This window comes from Neoarius graeffei, chromosome 10 (genome assembly GCF_027579695.1).
Source record: "Neoarius graeffei isolate fNeoGra1 chromosome 10, fNeoGra1.pri, whole genome shotgun sequence".
Classification (NCBI taxonomy): domain Eukaryota; kingdom Metazoa; phylum Chordata; class Actinopteri; order Siluriformes; family Ariidae; genus Neoarius; species Neoarius graeffei.
In genome coordinates this window covers 81,930,685-81,954,046 of record NC_083578.1, presented here as the reverse complement: position 1 = coordinate 81,954,046, position 23,362 = coordinate 81,930,685, and the positions used below count along the sequence as shown (strand labels likewise).

General features: G+C 43.6%; 1 protein-coding gene across 1 annotated transcript in view; it reads right to left on the bottom strand.

The window, feature by feature from the left end:
• plxna3 (plexin A3) overlaps nt 1-23,362 on the bottom strand; it is a 451,726-nt gene that overhangs the window by 45,451 nt on the left and 382,913 nt on the right. The window contains exons 13-19 of the mRNA XM_060932405.1: nt 23,123-23,271; nt 22,728-22,848; nt 14,792-14,928; nt 10,492-10,659; nt 10,282-10,375; nt 9,284-9,523; nt 6,725-6,868 (exon numbers count right to left, since the gene is read on the bottom strand). Coding sequence (XP_060788388.1) covers nt 6,725-6,868; nt 9,284-9,523; nt 10,282-10,375; nt 10,492-10,659; nt 14,792-14,928; nt 22,728-22,848; nt 23,123-23,271 — 1,053 coding nt within the window. The remainder of the gene's footprint in view (nt 1-6,724; nt 6,869-9,283; nt 9,524-10,281; nt 10,376-10,491; nt 10,660-14,791; nt 14,929-22,727; nt 22,849-23,122; nt 23,272-23,362) is intronic.

The window sequence follows — 23,362 nt, the reverse complement described above, 5'->3', positions numbered from 1 at the left end:
GGTTAGCGCTGTCGCCTCACAGCAAGAAGGTCCGGGTTCGAGCCCCGGGGCCGGTGAGGGCCTTTCTGTGTGGAGTTTGCATGTTCTCCCCGTGTCCGCGTGGGTTTCCTCCGGGTGCTCCGGTTTCCCCCACAGTCCAAAGACATGCAGGTTAGGTTAACTGGTGACTCTAAATTGACCGTAGGTGTGAATGTGAGTGTGAATGGTTGTCTGTGTCTATGTGTCAGCCCTGTGATGACCTGGCGACTTGTCCAGGGTGTACCCCGCCTTTCGCCCGCAGTCAGCTGGGATAGGCTCCAGCTTGCCTGCGACCCTGTAGAAGGATAAAGCGGCTAGAGATAATGAGATGAGATGAGATGAAGTTCACTAGCATTATGGCAGTGTCATGTGACTGGATGGCCTTCGGTTGCTAAAATTTATCTTGATCTGCGCCGTCACTGAATGAGGGACACTCGTTATTCAGAAACATCACTTTGCCTTGGATAAAGCTACACGGAGCTCATATTAACTTTTGTATTTTTCTGACTAAGGATTTGGGTTTAGTTTGCCTCAGTTGGAGAACTGCTGAGTTGCCGAATTGAAAGAAAGCCTTCTGCGCTTTAAAGGCAGCTAAAGCAGCAATGCAGCCCAACCAGCAGGGCTTCGCTTAATAACTGCTTTTTGTGATGCAGCTCGAATCGCGCACAACAATTGAATCCCTGAGGATTATAATCAATGGTAAATTATGTGATGCTGTTAAAAACATCATGAGGGGGTATACGCTAAACAATCAGCTCAGCTGGCTGTGTAGTAAAATATATCACTGCCAAATGACAAATAGCAATTATATAAAATATTCTGGAGACGGCAAAATACCACGTTGAGCAGAGGTCATTTATTATGCTGTCTACCAGATGTTAAATGAGGGATTCGGAAGCTGACACATTCGGTTCCAACACCACAACCGAACAGTGACGTGAGGGGCTTGGGGGCAGTGTCATTTAAGTTATTTTCATGTTCACCTTGTTTTTCCTTTCTTCTTGGTCACTTTGTTACCATGACAACAGTCTCAGGACAGACATCTAAAACAGTAAGAAAGTCTGGAACATTTTGTTAATAAACATAGCCAGGAACTGCCTAATCATTTTGACGGACACCAAACCGTTCCCTGTAGTCTTTCAGCCGAGTGTACTTCACCTCCGAAACACTACGTGCTTCACTCAAAACTCTTGACTAACTTTTACAGACAGGATTCCATGAACATTTTCAAACCAGAATCTACACCACCGTTCAAAAGTTTGGGGTCACTTTGAAATGTCCTTATTTTTGAAAGAAAAGCACTGTTCTTTTCAATGAAGATCACTTTAAACTAATCAGAACTCCACTCTATACATTGCTAATGTGGTAAATGACTATTCGAGCTAAATTCTACTAAGGCTACATCCACACGACAACGGCAACGAGATTTTATTAAAAAAATATATCGCGTCCACATGGGCAACGGATCAGTAAAATATCAGGTACATACGGCAACGCAACGCTACGTGCGCTGTAATACAGTCCCATCGGAGACACCAGAACAATAGAAGAAGTAGGACACATGCGCATAAACCCCCTCTTCTACCCGGCGTGAAGCACTCACAGGACACAAGCACACAACAACAAGAAGAAGATGGCTGAGACTACGCGAGGAAATCGTGCCTTCTGTGTGTACAAATTAGTTTTATTAGTGTGCATAGTTTTATATAACTTAATTTTCTTATTGTGTGTGAACATTTTGAAAAGCATTTTTATATAATTTATATAACTTTTTATATTGTGTGTGAACATTTTGAAAAGCAGTCTTATCCAATAAAAAAAAAGAAATTCAAGAAATGGTTCAGTTACTTGTTTGTTTAAAAGAAAAGCTGTATACAAAAGTGAATGCAACGCAGTGGTTCATACAAAACAGCGAGAGTGCTGCTTGTTCTAGTCATGTGGTTGTGACGTCATCATAAACAAATCCGTTCTACTCATCCAGACGACTTTGCAACGGTGCCATTGCCAGATTTTTCCACTCTGGAACCCGTTCTCAAAAAATATCATTTTGGGGCACCCAAAACGCCGGTGCCGTGTGGACGCCAGGCCGAAACGATAAACAATTTTATCAGATTCACCTGAATCCGTTGCCGTGTGGACAGGGCCTAAATGTCTGGTTTTTGGTGCAATATCTCCATAGGTGTATAGAGGCCCATTTCCAGCAACTCTCACTCCAGTGTTCTAATGGTACAATGTGTTTGCTCATTGCCTCAGAAGGCTAATGGATGATTAGAAAACCCTTGTACAATCATGTTAGCACAGCTGAAAACAGTTGAGCTCTTTAGAGAAGCTATAAAACTGACCTTCCTTTGAGCAGATTGAGTTTCTGGAGCATCACATTTGTGGGGTCGATTAAATGCTCAAAATGGCCAGAAAAAATGTCTTGACTATATTTTCTATTCATTTTACAACTTATGGTGGTAAATAAAAGTGTGACTTTTCATGGAAAACACAAAATTGTCTGGGTGACCCCAAACTTTTGAACGGTAGTGTATATTTTGCTTGAAAAAGCTCATTCTTCAAAACAGTCTTCAAAAGTCTGTGAAGAGAGCCAGTCAGATTGCAACCTTCATGATCCTGAAGCTTGTGGCCAGAAAAGCGCACTAAAAGACATCATATGCTCTGTATTCAATGGGTGGAGCATCCGAGCTTGAGGCTGCTATGACAGACGCAAAAGCCCTATTAAAATTAAAAAAAAATAATGGTACGGATTTTGTTTTTAATTATTGCGCAAACATTTTGTAAAATCACAAGTACAAGTGGGAATCTGATTTCTACGGAGAACAACAAACCGTATGAGAGCTACACTGATAATGTTAAGGCTTTTGTTGATCAGCTACACACCCAATAAAAAGCTGAGGGCATCTTGCGTATTACTGTTGCTTGTGGTAATGCCTTTGTGGTGTCTAGCTTATAGATGTTGATGACAATTTGACGATGGAGCGTAACATCTTTTATTCTATCCACATTCACTGGATATGAGCAATCGCTCACTCGCTTTGATTGGCTACTCTACTACTAGGCTATCAGCTCATATACCGTAAGTAGGGAAAAACAAAATGGCGGAGCGTGTTGCTGAACCAACCGAGGATGAAATAAAAACTACTCGAAAACAAAACCCCAAAAAATACAAAAAAAAGCAACAAAATATGGAATAAAAGTATTTGATGGAAAGAACGTATCTTGTTTTATTTTTCAAGAATTATTATTATTAAGCATTTTTCACAAATTGCTACTGTGATTTCGCCAGTTTGTTTACATTCTAAGAGGAAATTATTTTGCTGGACGTTTTGTATAAAGTTTTTATGTATCGACTTTGCAAAAAATAAAAATAAAAATGCTCTGTTTCTCAAAATCCAGTGAATGTCTCATCTCATCTCATTATCTCATCTCATTATCTCTAGCCGCTTTATCCTGTTCTACAGGGTCGCAGGCAAGCTGGAGCCTATCCCAGCTGACTACGGGCGAAAGGCGGGGTACACCCTGGACAAGTCGCCAGGTCATCACAGGGCTGCACATAGACACAGACAACCATTCACACTCACATTCACACCTACGCTCAATTTAGAGTCACCAGTTAACCTAACCTGCATGTCTTTGGACTGTGGGGGAAACCGGAGCACCCGGAGGAAACCCACGCGGACACGGGGAGAACATGCAAACTCCGCACAGAAAGGCCCTCGCCAGCCACGGGGCTCGAACCCGGACCTTCTTGCTGTGAGGCGACAGCGCTAACCACTACACCACCGTGCCACCCCCAGTGAATGTGGATAGAATAAAACAGTTATTCCAGTCAATCTCGTCGTACATGGATTATAGCCAACTCGACTCTACACGCCTCATCGGCTATGAGCTCATGTACGACTCGATTTCATGGAATAACGGTTAAGTATATTCTCATAGCCAGAAGTACTATGAGAATCCAGAACTGTAAAGTATTTCAGTTTGCCCTTTGCTGTAGAATGCTATAATAGTGTTTCTTCATCATAAAAGGTTTAACAAGTGATGAACCTACATTACCTGTTAGTAAGTTTAATCTCTGATGTTATCATGATTGTCATAAATCTCCATCCTGATTATGTAAATAATTGTTCATCTCATAATCTGGTGGAACTACAAGCCGAAATGATGGAGGTCAAGACTGAAGGGTCGGTGATGTCTGGGGTTTGGGTGTGGTGTGATTTCATTGCCGTTGCACCAACATGAGCAACTTGATTCTGAAGACGGCCTTATTTATTTATTTATTTATTTTCTTGATCTACGAGAAGGCGGCACGGAGGTGTAGTGGTTAGCACTGTCGCCTCACAGCAAGAAGGTCCGGGTTCGAGCCCCGTGGCCGGCGAGGGCCTTTCTGTGCGGAGTTTGCATGTTCTCCCCGTGTCCGTGTGGGTTTCCTCCGGGTGCTCCGGTTTCCCCCACAGTCCAAAGACATGCAGGTTAGGTTAACTGGTGACTCTAAATTGACCGTAGGTGTGAATGTGAGTGTGAATGGTTGTCTGTGTCTATGTGTCAGCCCTGTGATGACCTGGCGACTTGTCCAGGGTGTACCCCGCCTTTCACCCGTAGTCAGCTGGGATAGGCTCCAGCTTGCCTGCGACCCTGTAGAAGGATAAAGTGGCTACAGATAATGAGATGAGATGAGATCTACTAGAACAGCAGTCCAGATCATGTATTAAAGGAGAACTGAAGTCATTTTTAAACTTGCTTTATTTCTTAATTAGCGTGTTATTCAATTACATTTTCGGTTTTAGTAACCTTATATCGTGACTCGTATTGGCAACTAACTGCAATTAAATATTCTACTTATCGGCCTGTCCGTTTTTTAGCCGTGTTGAATTTAGTTCGTTTGGTCCACGGCAGGCGTCGCTTAACCACGCGATCTTCACGAGACTTGTGCGAGACTTCGAAACGTCAAGTGTCAGCCAGGTGTCAGTGCCGCCATTTTGAAAATTGTTTTCCAAACGAAGTATTGCACAAAAACGAGTTTAAACGACGATTACTGCGTACTTTTTTCAAACTTTCCTGATCGCTTTCAAAACAAGCAAAACTTCCGGCTTGATCACATCAGCATTCGAAAGAGGGCGCGCGCGCCTTTTGACAACGTTGGCAGGTGTTGGTCGCTTTGATTTCTGCTGTACGTTTTACTTCCGTCCTACGATGTCTCGCACAGGTCTCAACGAATCTCAATATGCCATCGCTTTGACATATGGACTGATATATTACGGAGCATGTTTCAAACACTCATAACTTGCTACAGCAGCGACAAAATAGCGATCAGAAACGCATTCCGATATTTAATAAAATGAGATGAATAGAATTTTGATAATAAAAAAATTGCCTTCAGTTCTCCTTTCATGTTCTGTTCCTCCATTAGTGTTTCCTTTTTTTGGCCTATTATAATCGGAAAATGGAAACTTCTAATGCCTAACTTCAACTTTTGCCAAGAAAGCCTGATCTTTGAGAATATAAGCAGCCCCCAGTTGGATACAGTGCACCGCTTCCATGTCAATCACATGACTTCATGAAAAGCCACAGTGGCGCAGGTGGGATTATAATGAAGCTCCTGGCGGAAAGTGCTCGAGCGCTGCTTAGGAACGGAGGCTGACTGCGGTGCGGTTATACGGAACTTAGCCTTTCTGCGGTCACATGTCAATTACACACGGCGTCCTGTCGGCTTTCCTAACGACTTTCACCTTTCCGGTGCTGCGCGGCTGCGTGAATTATGGAGGCAGGGCAAGAGCGAAGAACAAAGGGAAGCCCAGAGAGCTGTCGATATGTGTCAGGTCATTAGACGACTGATTTCTGTGCACTATTACACTTTCTATCATTATTGCACCCCCCCCCTATCTTTCTTCCTGGTATTAACAGGTAGAAAGACTGAGAGTGTAGAGAGAATGAGGGAGTAAGAGAGATGGAGATAGAGAGATAGAGATGAGCCGTGACTCAGAAGAACCTCCGATATCTCACTGGATACTAATCTCCTCCTTGATTTGCACCCGGCTCGTGACTCCTCTCATCGATCCCGAGGGAGTTGGATGCTCTGCTGAATTAGTCGGGCAGATGGAATCTGAGAGCTGTTGTGAAGAAAGAAAGGGGCGGAGACGACGGCGCTGGGAGGAATTGATCCGTTTTAATGACACTGAATGCCTGGGACTGTAATTATAGGGCTACCTGACAGCATTCTGACAAATATTTACAAGAAAACGAGAGCATCATCAAGCAAGAGGCGCATTTTGGGGCCCTTTTCGAGCACGATTCCTTCCGTCACTCCTCCTTCTCTTTAACTCACTCACACACTCGTCTCATCCTCCCTATGTCATATTTCGAAGGGACTCGGCTTGCGACTGGAAAATTATGAGGGGAAAGCGCTTGGATCAGCGCGTCTCCTTAATCATAATAAATACTAAACGCGCGGCGATGTCGACCTTTACGTACTGTGGATTATCATAAAAAATTCCGAATGTAAAAAATGCCACGGCGTCCGGCCCTGTTATCAGATTTGATTAAGTGAGATGTATGCGGTTCTGTCTGCTTGCAGCTACACATCCATTTTCGGCCGTGTTTATTAGCGAACGCAGTAAAATAAATGCACGGTCATAAATTCACACTATATCGCATACGCTCCGCATTGCGTTGCATTGCATTACACTGCATCTTTACAACTCACCAAAACGCGCTGCTCTCCCGTGAGGTCTGGCGAATCACAGAGCAACTGTGACTCTGACACGGTTAACAGACACGGGGTTTCTCCAATCATCACAGAGTAATTCAGGCGGGCGTTCCCAGGGGCAGGAGGAATCAGGTTTTTACCCTAGTGCAAAAAAAAAAAAAAAAGGCGGATGTATTATGGGTTGTTTTACAATCAGGGTACAAAGTTTGCGTCACAGGGGTCCAAAATTCAAATTGATTCAAACTGGTTCTTGTACCAGTTTTTAAGTTAAAGAACAGATTTCAGGTAATTTTTTGACATGTGTGTATGGTAGTTTTGTGTAATCTGCTATAAGATGGGAGAAACAAATGAAGTGATTCTTTTAAATATAAGGCTGTAAGCTTTGTGTTAGTTGTCTCTAATATTTATGTCCCAATATCTTGACCACGTTTTAGGATGAAAATAATCATTTTAGAGTATGTTATTTTATATTGAAAAATTAGCTGTCTCGGAGAGGACTTTTTTTTGACACAATTACATATAGTAGTGCTTGAAAGTTTGCGAACCGTTTAGAATGTTCTATATTTCTGCATAAATATGACCTAAAACATCATCAGATTTCCACACAAGTCCTAAAAGTAGATAAAGAGAACCCAGTTAAACAAATGAGACAAAAATATTATACATGGTAATTTATTTATTGAGGAAAATGATCCAATATTACATATCTGTGAGTGGCAAAAGTATGTGAACCTCTAGGATTAGCAGTTAATTTGAAGGTGAAATGAGAGTCAGGTGTTTTCAATCAATGGGATGACAATCAGGTGTGAGTGGGCACCCTGTTTTATTTAAAGAACAGGGATCTATCAAAGTCTGATCTTCACAACACATGTTTGTGGAAGTGTATCATGGCACAAACAAAGGAGATTTCTGAGGACCTCAGAAAAAGCGTTGTTGATGCTCATCAGGCTGGAAAAGGTTACAAAACCATCTCTAAAGAGTTTGGACTTCACCAATCCACAGTCAGACAGATTGTGTACAAATGGAGGAAATTCAAGACCATTGTTACCCTCCCCAGGAGTGGTCGACCAACAAAGATTACTCCAAGAGCAAGGTGTGTAATAGTCGGCGAGGTCACAAAGGACCCCAGGATAACTTCTAAGCAACTGAAGGCCTCTCTCACATTGGTTAATGTTCATGAGTCCACCATCAGGAGAACACTGAACAACAATGGTGTGCATGGCAGGGTTGCAAGGAGAAAGCCACTGCTCTCCAAAAAGAACATTGGTGCTCGTCTGCAGTTTGTGAAAGATCACATGGACAAACCAGAAGGCTAGTGGAAAAATGTTTTGTGGACAGATGAGACCAAAATAGAACTTTTTGGTTTAAATGAGAAGCGTTATGTTTGGAGAAAGGAAAACACTGTATTCTAGTTTAAGAACCTTATCCCATCTGTGAAACATGGTGGTGGTAGTATCATGGTTTGGGCCTGTTTTGCGACATCTGGGCCAGGACGGCTTGCCATCATTGATGGAACAATGAATTCTGAATTATACCAGCCAATTCTAAAGGAAAATGTCAGGATATCTGTCCATGAACTGAATCTCAAGAGAAGGTGGGTCATGCAGCAAGACAACGACCCTAAGCACACAAGTCGTTCTACCAAAGAATGGTTAAAGAAGAATAAAGTTAATGTTTTGGAATGGCCAAGTCAAAGTCCTGACCTTAATCCAATCGAAATGTTGTGGAAGGACCTGAAGTGAACAGTTCATGTGAGGAAACCCACCAACATCCCAGAGTTGAAGCTGTTCTGTACGGAGGAATGGGCTAAAATTCCTCCAAGCCGGTGTGCAGGACTGATCAAGTTACCGCAAACGTTTAGTTGCAGTTATTGCTGCACAAGGGGGTCACACCAGATACTGAAAGCAAAGGTTCACATACTTTTGCCACTCACAGATATGTAATATTGGATCATTTTCCTCAATAAATAAATAACCAAGTATAATTTTTTGTCTCATTTGTTAAACTGGGTTCTCTTTACCTACTTTTAGGACTTGTGTGAAAATCTGATGATGTTTTAGGTCATATTTATGCAGAAATATAGAAAATTCTAAAGGGTTCACAAACTTTCAAGCTACTAATTTGATCAAAATAGTCTGAAAACTTACTGGCATTCAACATTAAAACTTAACTAGGTTTCCAATGATATGGAACCAAATATTTGTTTTATGGTATAAAGAATGATTTAAGTGCATCCCTTTTGGAGCTACCTGTGGTCAAAAAAGCACTTTTTCTAAATGACACAAGCAATTTTGCTAAATATGACATATATTGCCATACATTCACCAAAAATAACGTGATCACCAAATTTTTTTTTGCATGGTAAATAGAGCTATCACAGGGCTACAATAAACAACCAAGTTTATTTAGTCAAGCCTTTTGATATTGAAGATAATAAGTGTTAAATGTGATTTTTAGCTTGCGTACCCTGATTGTAAAACAACCCTTAAAAAATCGTTAAATAATATTACACATGGTCGTAAGACGAGGAACCAGAAATCAGGAACGAACGGCTACCTTGAGGATTATAGGAGATCCAGGCTTGACTTCCAGTATCCCAGCATTTCCAAGCGAGTCAAAGGTCGGGTTGGGATAATATGTAAAAGGAGTGCCGTTGAGGACGAGGACGGAGGACACATGGTCCAGGATGAAGCCGAACTCGTCCGGGTGAAGGCCGCTCTCGGGCGCTTGGCGCTTCGTGTAGACAATAGGAGGAGCGAGGCAGGTCATGGTGGAGTCGTTTACCACCGTACACACCTGATGGAGAACATTAGAGCTGTTAACGTGTCATGAAAACTCTTTCGCTGTGGAATCTGTTACTCCTGTAACACGTAAACATGTGGCATTGCGACCTCTGCGGCCACTCCTAGAACATCTGTCACTTTCTCATACATGAGCTCACTAGTGCTAGTTATTTTGTTTTGTTTCAGCCATTCCCACTATTAGCTTATAAAACAATGGCAATAAATTTTTTTTAAAAATCACCACCAGCTTGTGCATTTGCCTCCGTCGTTCCAGTGATCTGAGGCAAAACGACATTTCAGTGAGGTCGAGTTTGCATGATGGCAGCTATTCTCCCTACAACAGTAACCACACTTCATCACTCAAGCTCACTAAAGCTAGGCAAGCATTTGTATTTTGTTCATAAAACCAGAAGCCACGGACCATTTTATTACATAAAATTAAAATCCACTCATCCGGAATTACATCTTCGATATTACAACAGTCGCTTTGAATGACTGTGACTAGACATGCTTTATTTATTACGGTTCAGAATTCAGCACCGCATGATTTACTCTAACACATCTGGAATCGTGAGAAACTCTCCTGCCTCTATTTTCAACCATATTCATTTTCTTACATGAAATTAAAAGCTGCTCTGTCCTGCTTTATGCCCTCCAGAGCTTTAATAAATGTAAAACACATGGAAGGTTAGTGATAATTAGCCTCCAAAACCCAAAAGGTCGGTTCGGTGGTTTTCCTGTTGCAGAAATAGCTGGAGGGTGTGTGCTTACATTCGTGGTCTCCACTCCGCCGTATTTGGCCCTGACTTTGGGCTCCTGGATGGTGAGCAGGTGTGTTCCTGTCACGGTCAGAGACGTGCTGCCGCTGCAGAGACGAGACGGAAGCTGTTGCTCATCTGCTGTTTGGATTTCACATTCTCTACGCATGTGTGTATGTACAGGATTTGTAAGTGTTTCAGTGTGTGTGCGGTGAGTTCTCACTTTATGATACTCCAGTTCGGTTCGATGCTGACGACGCTGGGATCATCGGTGTAGATGTAACGCAGGTCGCTACTGATTTCAGCTTTATCTATGAACAGCTTTATGGATGAGGCTCCTGGGCCTGATGCAGAGGCCGGGGTCACACACACGATCTCCTGCATCGTCCTCCTGTTTGAGAGAAACACAAGGATTTCATAAATTAGGTGTATTTTCCATGCAAAAAGGGTTGAACTTATTTAATTAGTGAAACTGCACTGCTCTTAATATTTATATGTTTTACTCAGGGTTCATCTCATCTCATTATCTCTAGCCGCTTTATCCTGTTCTACAGGGTCGCAGGCAAGCTGGAGCCCATCCCAGCTGACTACGGGCGAAAGGCGGGGTACACCCTGGACAAGTCGCCAGGTCATCACAGGGCTGACACATAGACACAGACAACCATTCACACTCACATTCACACCTACGGTCAATTTAGAGTCACCAGTTAACCTAACCTGCATGTCTTTGGACTGTGGGGGAAACCGGAGCACCCGGAGGAAACCCACGCGGACACGGGGAGAACATGCAAACTCCGCACAGAAAGGCCCTCGCCGGACACGGGGCTCGAACCCGGACCTTCTTGCTGTGAGGCGACAGCGCTAACCACTACACCACCGTGCCGCCCCTTACTCAGGGTTAGTAAAAAAAAAAAAAGGACTTTGTGCCTGTCAGTAGTAGTGAAGGAGGTGTGTCCTTTGTGCCACAAAGTCTCGAGAAAAAGAGGCGTGTCTTTTGTGGCTCACAGTCTCACTAAAAAAAGGTGGTCTTTGTGTCTGTCAGTATCAATGAAGGAGGTGTGGCCTTTGTGTCTGCAAGGATCAATGAAGGAGGTGTGGCCTTTGTGTCTGCGAGGATCAATGAAGGAGGTGTGGCCTTTGTGTCTGCAAGGATCAATGAAGGAGGTGTGGCCTTTGTGTCTGCAAAGATCAACAAAGAAGGTGTGGCCTTTGTGTCTGCAAGGATCAGTGAAGGAGGTGTGGCCTTTGTGTCTGCAAGGATCAATGAAGGAGGTGTGGCCTTTGTGTCTGCAAGGATCAATGAAGGAGGTGTGGCCTTTGTGTCTGCAAAGATCAACAAAGAAGGTGTGGCCTTTGTGTCAGTCAGTGTCAGTGAAGGAGGTTTGGCCTTTGTGTCTGCAAGTATTAATGAAGGAGGCGTGGCCTTTGTGTCTCTCAGTATCAGTGAAGGAGGTGTGGCCTTTGTGGCTGCCAGGATCAATGAAGGAGGTGTTGCATTTGTATCTGTCAGTATCAGTGAAGGAGGTGTGGCCTTTGTAACTGCAGGTATCAATGAAGGAGGTGTGGCCTCTGTGTCTACAAGTATTAATGAAGGAGGTGTGGCCTCTGTGTCTGTCAGTATCAGTGAAGGAGGTGTGGCCTTTGTGTCTCTAAGTATCAATGAAGGAGGTGTGGCCTTTGTGACTGTAAGTATCAATGAAGGAGGTGTGGCCTTTGTGTCTGTCAGTATCAATGAAGGAGGTGTGGCCTTTGTGCCCATCATTATCATTTAAGGAGGTGTGGCCTCTGCGTCTGTCAGTATCAGTGAGGGAGGTGTGGCTTTTATGTCTAAGTATCAATGAAGGAGGTGTGGCCTTTGTGCCCATCATTATCATCTAAGGAGGTGTGGCCTTTGTGTCTATCAGTATCAATGAAGTAGGTGTGGCCTCTGTGTCTGTCAGTATCAGTGAAGGAGGTGTGGTCTTTGTGTTTAAGTATCAGTGAAGGAGGTGTGGCCTCTGTGTCTGTCAGTATCAGTGAAGGAGGTGTGGCTTTTGTGTCTAACTATCAGTGAAGGAGGTGTTACCTTTGTATCTGTCAGTATCAGTGAAGGAGGTGTGGCCTTTGTGTCTCTAAGTATCAAAGAAGGAGGTGTGGCCTTTGTGTCTCTAAGTATCAAAGAAGGAGGTGTGGCCTTTGTGACTGCAAGTATCAATGAAGGAGGTGTGGCCTTTGTGTCTCTCAGTATCAATGAAGGAGGTGTGGCCTTTGTGTCCATCATTATCATTTAAGGAAGTGTGGTCTCTGCATCTATCAGTATCAGTGAAGGAGGTGTGGCTTTTGTGCCCATCATTATCATTTAAGGAAGTGTGGCCTCTGCGTCTATCAGTATCAGTGAAGGAGGTGTGGCTTTTATGTCTAAGTATCAGTAAAGGAGGTGTGGTCTTTGTGTTTAAGTATCAGTGAAGGAGGTGTGGCCTCTGTGTCTGTCAGTATCAGTGAAGAAGGTGTGGCTTTTGTGTCTAAGTATCAATGAAGGAGGTGTTACCTTTGTATCTGTCAGTATCAGTGAAGGAGGTGTGGCCTTTGTGACTAAGTATCAATGAAGGAGGTGTGGCCTTTGTGTCTGTCAGTATCAATGAAGGAGGTGTGGCCTTTGTGCCCATCATTATCATTTAAGGAGGCGTGGCCTCTGCATCTGTCAGTATCAGTGAAGGAGGTGTGGCTTTTATGTCTCAGTATCAATGAAGGAGGTGTGGCCTTTGTGCCCATCATTATCATCTAAGGAGGTGTGGCCTTTGTGTCTATCAGTATCAGTGAAGTAGGTGTGGCCTCTGTGTCTGTCAGTATCAGTGAAGGAGGTGTGGTCTTTGTGTTTAAGTATCAGTGAAGTAGGTGTGGCCTCTGTGTCTGTCAGTATCAGTGAAGGAGGTGTGGCTTTTGTGTCTAAGTATCAATGAAGGAGGTGTGGCCTCTGTGTCTGTCAGTATCAGTGAAGGAGGTGTGGCCTTTGTGTCTCTAAGTATCAATGAAGGAGGTGTGGCCTTTGTGACTAAGTATCAATGAAGGAGGTGTGGCCTTTGTGTCTCTCAGTATCAATGAAGAAGGTGTGGCCTTTGTACCCATCATTATCATTTAAGGAGGTGTGGCCTCTGCGTCTATCAGTATCAGTGAAGGAGGTGTGGCCTCTGTGTCTGTCAGTATCAGTGAAGGAGGTGTGGCCTTTGTGTCTCTAAGTATCAAAGAAGGAGGTGTGGCCTTTGTGTCTGTATCAATGAAGGAGGTGTGGCCTTTGTGTCTCTCAGTATCAATGAAGAAGGTGTGGCCTTTGTACCCATCATTATCATTTAAGGAGGTGTGGCCTCTGCGTCTGTCAGTATCAGTGAAGGACATGTGGCTTTTATGTCTAAGTATCAGTGAAGGAGGTGTGGCCTTTGTGCCCATCATTATCATCTAAGGAGGTGTGGCCTTTGTGTCTATCAGTATCAATGAAGTAGGTGTGGCCTCTGTGTCTGTCAGTATCAGTGAAGGAGGTGTGGCCTTTTTGCCCATCATTATCATTTAAGGAGGTGTGGCCTTTGTGTCTATCAGTATCAATAAAGTAGGTGTGGTCTTTGTGCCCATCATTATCATTTGAGGAGGTGTGGCCTTTGTGCTTGTTAGTCCGAATAAAATAAGGTGTGGCCTCTCTGCCTGTCAGTCTTTCAGAAATAGAGACATGACTCCTCAAATCTTCTTTCAGGATTAAAACTATTAGCACAATATTGATTTATGCTGAACTGAGCCTTATTAATACTGCATGCTGAATGGTGTTATATTGAGTTATTATGCTTCAAATGTCCAGTTTATCATCTATCCAATGAGAGACACAGACTCTAACTTGCTTCTCGCTGACGACACACATTACAGTCACATGTTAAAAAAAATAATCCAAAAAGGAAATTTACACAATTTTCCTTTCATACTAAATGGAGTTGATCAGCCGACACGAGTTCTGTGTCTAATGTCTTTAGAGCTACAAGGCAGAAGGTAGCTTAAAAAAGCTTATAGCTACAAGTTAAACATTGTGCTAAATCATCTGCATTCACCTTAAAAGATATCGTTTTACAGGACCTGAGTAAATTGTGTATGTTTTAATTCGGCTGATGCGGTCCTTTAATTGTGTGTTACAGCGCCGCATTATTTTGTATTCAATGCTCAGCATCTGTGCCGGATTTTTTATTTTTTTTTAACCACGCTGAACAAGCTCTTTGTCCCTGACTGATGTCCTGAACCGCAGCAGGATGAGTCCACTCATGCAGGGCAGGGTGTGATTACATCCAGCCATGCAGCGCCGCCCCCGCGTTTAGCCCTGCTATGACATTTAGTCTGACTGACAGACAGCAGTATCAGTGTGGACTTCTTTTTGCTGTTTGGTCTCGTACCGTATATTTGTCTCATCATGACATGCAGCAGTGAGCTCGCGGAGTGCGAGCAGTTTGTTCTGGCTGTAAACAGACTGCAGAATGAGCAATGTAGCCCATCCCTTTGGATGAACTTCTCACCTGACAAACATGCACGTCTCCTGAGCCAGGAACACAGTGACGGCGCTTCCTGCGTCCAGATGTTGGCCGGAGATGGTCAGCCTGGTCCCTCCTGACACGGGCCCTTTATCCGGCTGCACACGACTGAAACTGGGCGTCTGTCGATAAACACACACAGATCCAAGTTCCCGATGCTACAAATAAATTTGTATAACATTGAAAACATTTTGTTCGTTTGATAATGAACAGTTATTCCATGGAATCGAGTTGTACATGAGCTCACAGCCGACGAGGTGCATAGCACCGAGTCGGCTGTAAGCCATGTACGACGAGATTGAATGGAATAACCGTTTTATTCTCTCTACATTCACTGGATTTTGAGAAACTAAGCATTTTTATTTTCATTTTTTGCAAATTCGATCAATAAAAACTCTACAAAAAACTTGGGGCAAAATCAGTTCCACTTAGAACGTAGACAAAACGGCGAAATGACAGGAGCAATTTGTGAAAAATGCTATAATAATAATAATTCATGATAAATTAAAAAAAGAGGGCGGCACGGTGGTGTAGTGGTTAGCGCTGTCGCCTCACAGCAAGAAGGTCCGGGTTCGAGCCCCGTGGCCGGCGAGGGCCTTTCTGTGTGGAGTTTGCATGTTCTCCCCGTGTCCGCGTGGGTTTCCTCCGGGTTCTCCGGTTTCCCCCACAGTCCAAAGACATGCAGGTTAGGTTAACTGGTGACTCTAAATTGACCGTAGGTGTGAATGTGAGTGTGAATGGTTGTCTGTGTCTATGTGTCAGCCCTGTGATGACCTGGCGACTTGTCCAGGGTGTACCCCGCCTTTCGCCCGTAATCAGCTGGGATAGGCTCCAGCTTGCCTGCGACCCTGTAGAACAGGATAAAGCGGCTAGAGATAATGAGATGAGATAAAAAAAAAAGATATGTTCTTACCATCAAATATTTTTATTCCATATTTTGTTGCGTTTTTGTATTTTTTTTTTGGGGGGGGGGGGTTGTTTTCGAGTTGAGTTTTTATTTCGTCCTCGGTTCGTTCAGCAACACCATTTTGTTTTTCGCTACTCACGGGATATGAGCTGATATCCTAGTAACAGAGTAGCCAATCAGAGCGCACGATTGCTCATATCCAGTGACTGTAGATAGAATTATATTGATTATACAGCCACAGACTGACTGAACATTAGAAATAGAGCGAAACTGTATTGTGCAGGTAATATCTTGATTTTCATTATGTTGACAACATTTACTTCTATTTTACCTCGTTTCTGCTACTCAAGATTTAACTTGCTTTTCTCAGTGAAGTAGATTTTTTCAGGTAATATACAAAATGATGACTTCTTCCTGTTCACTATATATATGCTCACTACATAGGAATATGCCCATCAGGTTGTATCCTCTATTCTTTACTTCCATGTAGTATCCCTTTTAAAGGTGACATATTATACCCTTTTTTCTACAAGTTGGCACAGTTCCGTGAGGTCTTAATGAAACCTCTGTGACAAGTTTTGATCAAAATACCACATGGATAAAACACAACAGCTCGCTTCTCACCGTGTCTAAACAGCCCTGTTCAAAAACGGCTGATCTGAGGAACGGCCTGTTCCTTTAAATGATAATGAACCAGTGCTCACCCCACCCCCTCATCCGCCAAGCAATCAGGAAGCACGTTCATCCTAAATATTCACTCGAAAGGGCAGTTCTCAAGCCATGACGAGGGGGCGGGATTATTCTAACGAGCTCCACTTCTCTCTAGCCGCTTTATCCTGTTCTACAGGGTCGCAGGCAAGCTGGAGCCTATCCCAGCTGACTACGGGCGAAAGGCGGGGTACACCCTGGACAAGTCGCCAGGTCATCACAGGGCTGACACATAGACACAGACAACCATTCACACTCACATTCACACCTACGGTCAATTTAGAGTCACCAGTTAACCTAACCTGCATGTCTTTGGACTGTGGGGGAAACCAGAGCACCCGGAGGAAACCCACGCGGACACGGGGAGAACATGCAAACTCCGCACAGAAAGGCCCTCGCCGGCCACGGGGCTCGAACCCGGACCTTCTTGCTGTGAGGCGACAGCACTAACCACTACACCACCGTGCCGCCCCGAGTTTCATAATACGCCTCCTTAAAAAATTTTTTTTGTGATTAATAATGAATACATAAATAATTAGAAAATACAAGGACAACGCAGTCATGATGAGAGACAGTAACTTTTTTCAGCTAAAACGTATATTAGGTAACTACAAGAACAACACGAAATCTTAAAATGATCCTTTGCTGGAAAATATGTTAACATTTTGAAAACTCAAACAGTATGCGGACACTGAAATTGACTTTGACCCCGATTGCTCATGCAAACATACAACACACACACGGTTTGTATATCTGTAACGCCAGTCCTGCTAATTTCTATAATGAAAACATTCTGGCTGCTCCCATGTTGTGTTTAGATCATCTGTTTTGTGATTGCGGACTGTGTGTGCGCGTGTATGTGTGTGCGCGTGTGTGTGCGGCTACAGGCCAGTACATTTGTCCTTAATTAGTTGGCTGGCTGTAGTTCTGCCCTCGGTACAGCCTTCCGAATGAGTCTCTGCTATTCATTAAAACCCTCAAGAGTCAGCCAACTGTGTGTGTGTGTGTGTGTGTGTGTGTGTGTGTGTGTGTGTGTGTGTGCGTGTGTGTGTGTGTGTGTGTGTGTGTTTACTCTATGAGTTGTGAACATGTCTATACACAGTGATGAAATATACAAGCCTAATGCAAGTGATAACAGGGACCAAGCTGTCCCGCGGACATCCCGCAGCATTAAATGGAACCGTAAACAGATAAAGTCCATTGTATCATTTGTAAATAAACAAAAAATTTGTTCCTGTTGGCTGAGGAATAAAACACAGAGATGCGGGATGTGCTCAAGAAAATAATCAACTTCAGTTTTGCATTGGGCTTCATCACAAGCACACCGTTGTTGATTGTTTTCCTACAACAGCACACCTCTAACTGTTTTTTATTCCTTATAGAATCTCATCTCATCTCACCTCATCTCATCTCATCTCATCTCATCTCATTATCTCTAGCCACTTTATCCTGTTCTGCAGGGTCACAGGCAAGCTGGAGCCTATCCCAGCTGACTACGGGTGAAAGGCGGGGTACACCCTGGACAAGTCACCAGGTCATCACAGGGCTGACACATATGGCCCTTTTCCACTACCCTTTTTCAGCTCACTTCAGCCCGACACGGCTCGCGTTTCGACTACCTCAGAGCAGCACGACTCAGCTCGCTTCAGCCCTGCTCAGCACCCAAAACTCGCACGGTTTTGGAGTGGGGCTGAAGCGAGCCAAACCGAGCCGAGTGGGGCTGGGGGCGTGAGCAGACACTTCCCTGTGCACTGATTGGTGAGGAGGAGTATCCTCACACGCCCACACACGCCCTGCGAGCACGCTGGGATCTGTAAACACCGTAAACCCGGAAGAAGAATAATTACGAATTACGAGAATTTCTGAAGCCTTATGCGCCTCGCCTCATCTATACGCTCTTGCCAGTATCTGTTGGCGTTGTCGGTGACAACAAGCCACAGCACCAAGACCAGCAACACTAACGACTCCATGTCCTCCATGTTTATTGTTTACTATTCGGGTCGTGAGACTACCGCTTAAAAGCTCACTGATGTCACTGTTTGCGCCGCCTAACGACATCACGTGACGTCCACCCACTTTCGCTAACTCCACCCAATGTGTCCACCCACTTCCAGCCAGCACGGTTCAGCGCGCTTGTAGTCGAAATGCAACTTCAATAGCCCCACTCAGCTCGACTCAGCCCGACTCAGCACGGCATGGCTCAGCCCGACTCAGCCGCGTTTTAGTGGAAAAGCGGCAATAGACACAGACAACCATTCACACTCACATTCACACCTACGGTCAATTTAGAGTCACCAGTTAACCTAACCTGCATGTCTTTGGACTGTGGGGGAAACCGGAGCACCCGGAGGAAACCCACGCGGACACGGGGAGAACATGCAAACTCCGCACAGAAAGGCCCTCGCCGGCCACGGGGCTCGAACCCGGACCTTCTTGCTGTGAGGCGACAGCGCTAACCACTACACCACCGTGCCGCCTCCTTATAGAATAGAACAGATTATTCTATCCACGTTCACTGGATATGAGCAATTGCGCGCTCTGATTGGCTACTCTACTACCAGGCTATCAGCTCATATACCGTGAGCAGAGAAAAACTAAATGGCGGAGCGTGTTGCTGAACCAACCGAGGACGAAATAAAAACTCTACTCGAAAACAAAACCCCCAAAAAATAAAAAAAAAAGAGTAACAAAATATGGAACAAAAGTATTTAATAGTAAAAATTTATCCTTTTTTATTATTTTTCAAGAATTATTTTTATAGCATCTTTCACAAATTGCTTGTCATTTCGCCGGTTTGTTTACATTCTAAGCAGAAATGATTTTGTCGGACGTTTTGTATCAAGTTTTTATTTGCCAAATTTGCAAAAAAATAAATATAAAAATTATCTGTTTCTCAAAATCCAGTGAATGTGGATAGGATAAAACAGTTATTCCACTCAATCTCGTTGTACATGGCTTATAGCCGACTCGGTGCTACGTGCCTCGTCGGCTATCAGCTCATGTACGACTCGATTTTGTGGAATAACTGTCAACTATTAGAACCACACCCACTCAGAAATTTCTAGACTGGTCCAATAAGCAAGTTATAAGCTGTTTATTTTTTTATCATCATTATTATATATTCAATCTCCACTTTAATATCATGATAAAATTTTATGTCCCTGGGAGTGTGTGCGTGTGTGCGCGTGTGTATTTCTGTACTGCTTCCTAATAGATTAAATGGTCCAATCATGCAAGGCAGCACTTAAACCTCAGCAGGAGGTGTGTGTGTGTGTGTGTGTGTGTGTGTGTGTGTGTGTGTGTGTGTGTGTGTGTGTGTGTTGTTTGTTTATCATGCCCCCCTCTACATTACTTTCCTTCCCACTCGGCTGCACAGTCACACGAGTTCCACTGGAGACGTGATTGGCTAACAGATCAAGGAAGCAGAAATCCTATCGATTCTCTGGCTCTGAGTGCGCATTCTGATTGGCTCACAGCCCCAGGAAGGGGATCCCTTATTGGCTGAATGGGGCGTTTATCTCTGACTCGCATACTAAAGCGTAATCAGAGGTGAGGACATAGGTACCAGGACATGTACACGCTGAACTGGGGCTGTCCGATTCCAATGGGATTGACTTAAAAGATTTGGGAATCTTGTTCTTAATTTCCAATTCACTACATACGCTCCTGATATAGGGCGTAACATTAAACAGCGCTCTAAATGGCCTATAAAATCCCATTTCAGACTCCAATGTACAAAAAACCAGTTGAAAAGCACTATCTGTTTGGACAATAATGAGATATGATGCAGATTTAAAACTAAATACAGTAGTAGGCCATAAAAATAAAGCAGGACATGATGGATGTGGATTTATTCAGAACGATTTTCCGATATCAGGGTCATTAGGCCAGAAAATGAAGTCAGTGCGTACGTCAATACAAGTTTCATGGCTAATGGTACAGTAGAACATCATAGATAGATAGAACATAATGTGCTTTATTCTTCTTCTTCTTATTATTATAATTATTAATTTGTGCTAGCAGTGATGGCGCAAATTCTTACTCTTACTCAGGATCTTTCTACTTTCCTCTTCTACTTATTATTATTATTATTATTATCCTAACATTTTTTAGGATGCTATTTATCCCTCAGTTTTCAACCAATTATCACCAAATTGCACCTGCAGAATATCTCTGGGCTGAATTAAGTTGCTATGCCTTTTGGTGCTGATCTGGATCACCAAACTGGAATGATCCATGAAAAACGGGCTTTTTTCCTCACTAAGCGTCATTCTCTATCTCTTACCGTTCCGGGACCAGACGCCCCGGTTTGTAAGAGCTGGTGCAAATCACTGTGACTTTAGTTACAATATCTATCTATCTAGTAGTAGTAGTTGCTGTTGTTGTTATTTTTGTTGTATTATTATTATTTGTTCGAACCTTTTCATGATCCATATGTAAAGCACATTGCGATTTTAAACTCAAACTAAAAATGAGATTGAAAATTTTCGAAAATTACATCTAAAACATCCCAGTGTGGATTTTTTTTTTTTTTGTCTCTGACAGTGTCACTTCACGGAATCCAGGGACACATGTTGGCCGAAACGAATCCGAGAAAATCGCAAAAGAAGCATTTTTTTTTCAAAATTTGTGATTTTTGTTTTTTTCCATCATGTGCACGTTGAGATCTTGAAGAATGCAATCAGTATTTCAGATAATAGATTGTTTTGTTGGAAAAGCATACATTTTTTGTTGCAAATTGTCTCATTTTTGTCAGGACCGTAGCCTGCTGGGGGGTGTGGGTAAATTACCATATGGGCCATTCACGTGACGATTTAAGTCTTTTTTTTTTTTTCACCAATCAGCTGTATGATACGAGCTGAGCTCGTGGCTACTTAAGCTGCATACAGGCATGTAATTTCACTATGGAATGAATATGGAGCAAGCTAAACAGATCGCAGAGGAGCTGAAACACCGCGAAGCAAACAGACGCACGGTAGTTACATCGGAGATGACCATTTCTAGCAAAAAAAAAACCCAACCAAAAGGAAGTGTTCTAGGACTACATATTCCATCGGAGGCATTGATGTGTGCAAGGCGACGTTTCTCTTTCTGATGGGGTAAGTTTATTAATCTAAGGCTGTGTGGTTATTTTTGCATGTAACGGAGAGTGTTGTGGTTTGGTTACATGAAACTAGCATTGTGTTAGTTGTTATCATCGTGCTATCTTTCTTTCTTAAGGCCAATTTATGCTGACAACCCAGTCCTTGCAGATGGCGTCTGCGAAGCCCCCCCCCTTCGCAGACGCTCTGCGTGCACCTCCCAAAAATTGTGACCACCGCAGACAGCCTCGCAGACAGCGTCGCAGACAAGAGGGCTCTGATTGGTCCACTCTACATCCGCTGTACACGCACTTCTGCTTCACTACTTTCCCGGTGTGGTTTGTTTTCACGACCGCCATTTTTAAAAACACGAGCGAAGATGGAGCAGCATGAAGAGCGGTTGATCGAGGAAGTGAGGAAGTACGTACATCTATACGACTCCAGTTCTAGTCATTATAAGTAATTGGAGGATAAACACTCCACTAACCACACCCACCAACTACTCCTAGCGATTTCGCGCCCCCTTGCGTTGTGGCGGTGAATAACATCGCGCACGCCTATTACTCCCCGCTCAACGATAAATTACAACTGCCTGCGAAAATCTATCTGCGAAAGCCTTGTCGCAAGAGCATGCAGAGGCCCTTACGGTGTGAGTAATTTTTCAACCACAAAACGTTAAAGTATACTTTAGGACTTATTTTTGTACTTCATAATTGTGTTGGGCATACTTTGCATGGAAGGAAAATTGACGTGGTGATCTTTGTTTACATGAAAGTAGCATCATGCTAGCTCGTAGGGGGTAGAGCTTTCATTAATGTCATGCAAATGAGCACCATTATGTGCCCGCCCTGCACCCAGAGTAACTGAGAAGGAAAACTTTGAGGGCGATTTTCTCCCTTTCCTGTTTTAAGAGGTATACACTTTCAAAAGGCCACACATTCTTCAAATATTGTCAGATCTCCACATGGAAGGCATCATTGGAAAGCTTAGAAACTGTACTTTCTGAATCTGTCAATAACTCAAAATGCCCCCGGGCCGACATGTGTCCCTGGATTTCGTGATCTGAAGTATTCAAACACTGAATTTCATAATGACAGCACTAATCCTGGTAACTAAACAATATAATACACTTTAAATTGTTCAATAAATTATATCCACCTGAACAATGCGAGAGGAGGAAAAAAAAAAAAACGCTGGGTGAGCTGATGAGGGAAGTGTTACGTACCACAAACGCATACGTCTGAGATGACTGAGTGCGATAATCAGCACTACAGTCTCCAATACACAGCTCCACTGGACCGCCCGGGGGACTCGCCATGAGAGACTCCTCCATGTCACACACGATCCTGATACACACACACACACACAGAAATGAAACCTCAGACTGGAACGAGTCCAGCATTATTTCAATGCCTCCTTATAAAGATGTGTGTTGGATGTTGAGCATCTCATTTCATACGCACTTGATCAAACGTCTCGGTCAGGCTACACACATTTCATCAGCATCTCATCACAGATAACAACACAGTGACAAATGTTATAAACTTCTGATGTTCTGAGGAGACTGGGAGCTGTGTTCGATGTCATGTGGGTGCGTGGGGGGTGTATGGGGTGTGTCACCTCTCAGCGCTGATGTATTCCTGCGCCACAGCGTTACAGCGCACGCCGGCCACACGCACGTGTGTGATCTCTCTCACCTGCAGCCCCAGGTTCTCACCCTCGATCGTCACCCGCGTGCCCCCTTCTTTAGGACCGGTCAAGGGCTGGATCTACACACACACACACACAAATTTGTTAGAGCATTTTCCCACCAAACACTGTGGTATGATACGGGACAATCCCAAATCCATGATCAGATGT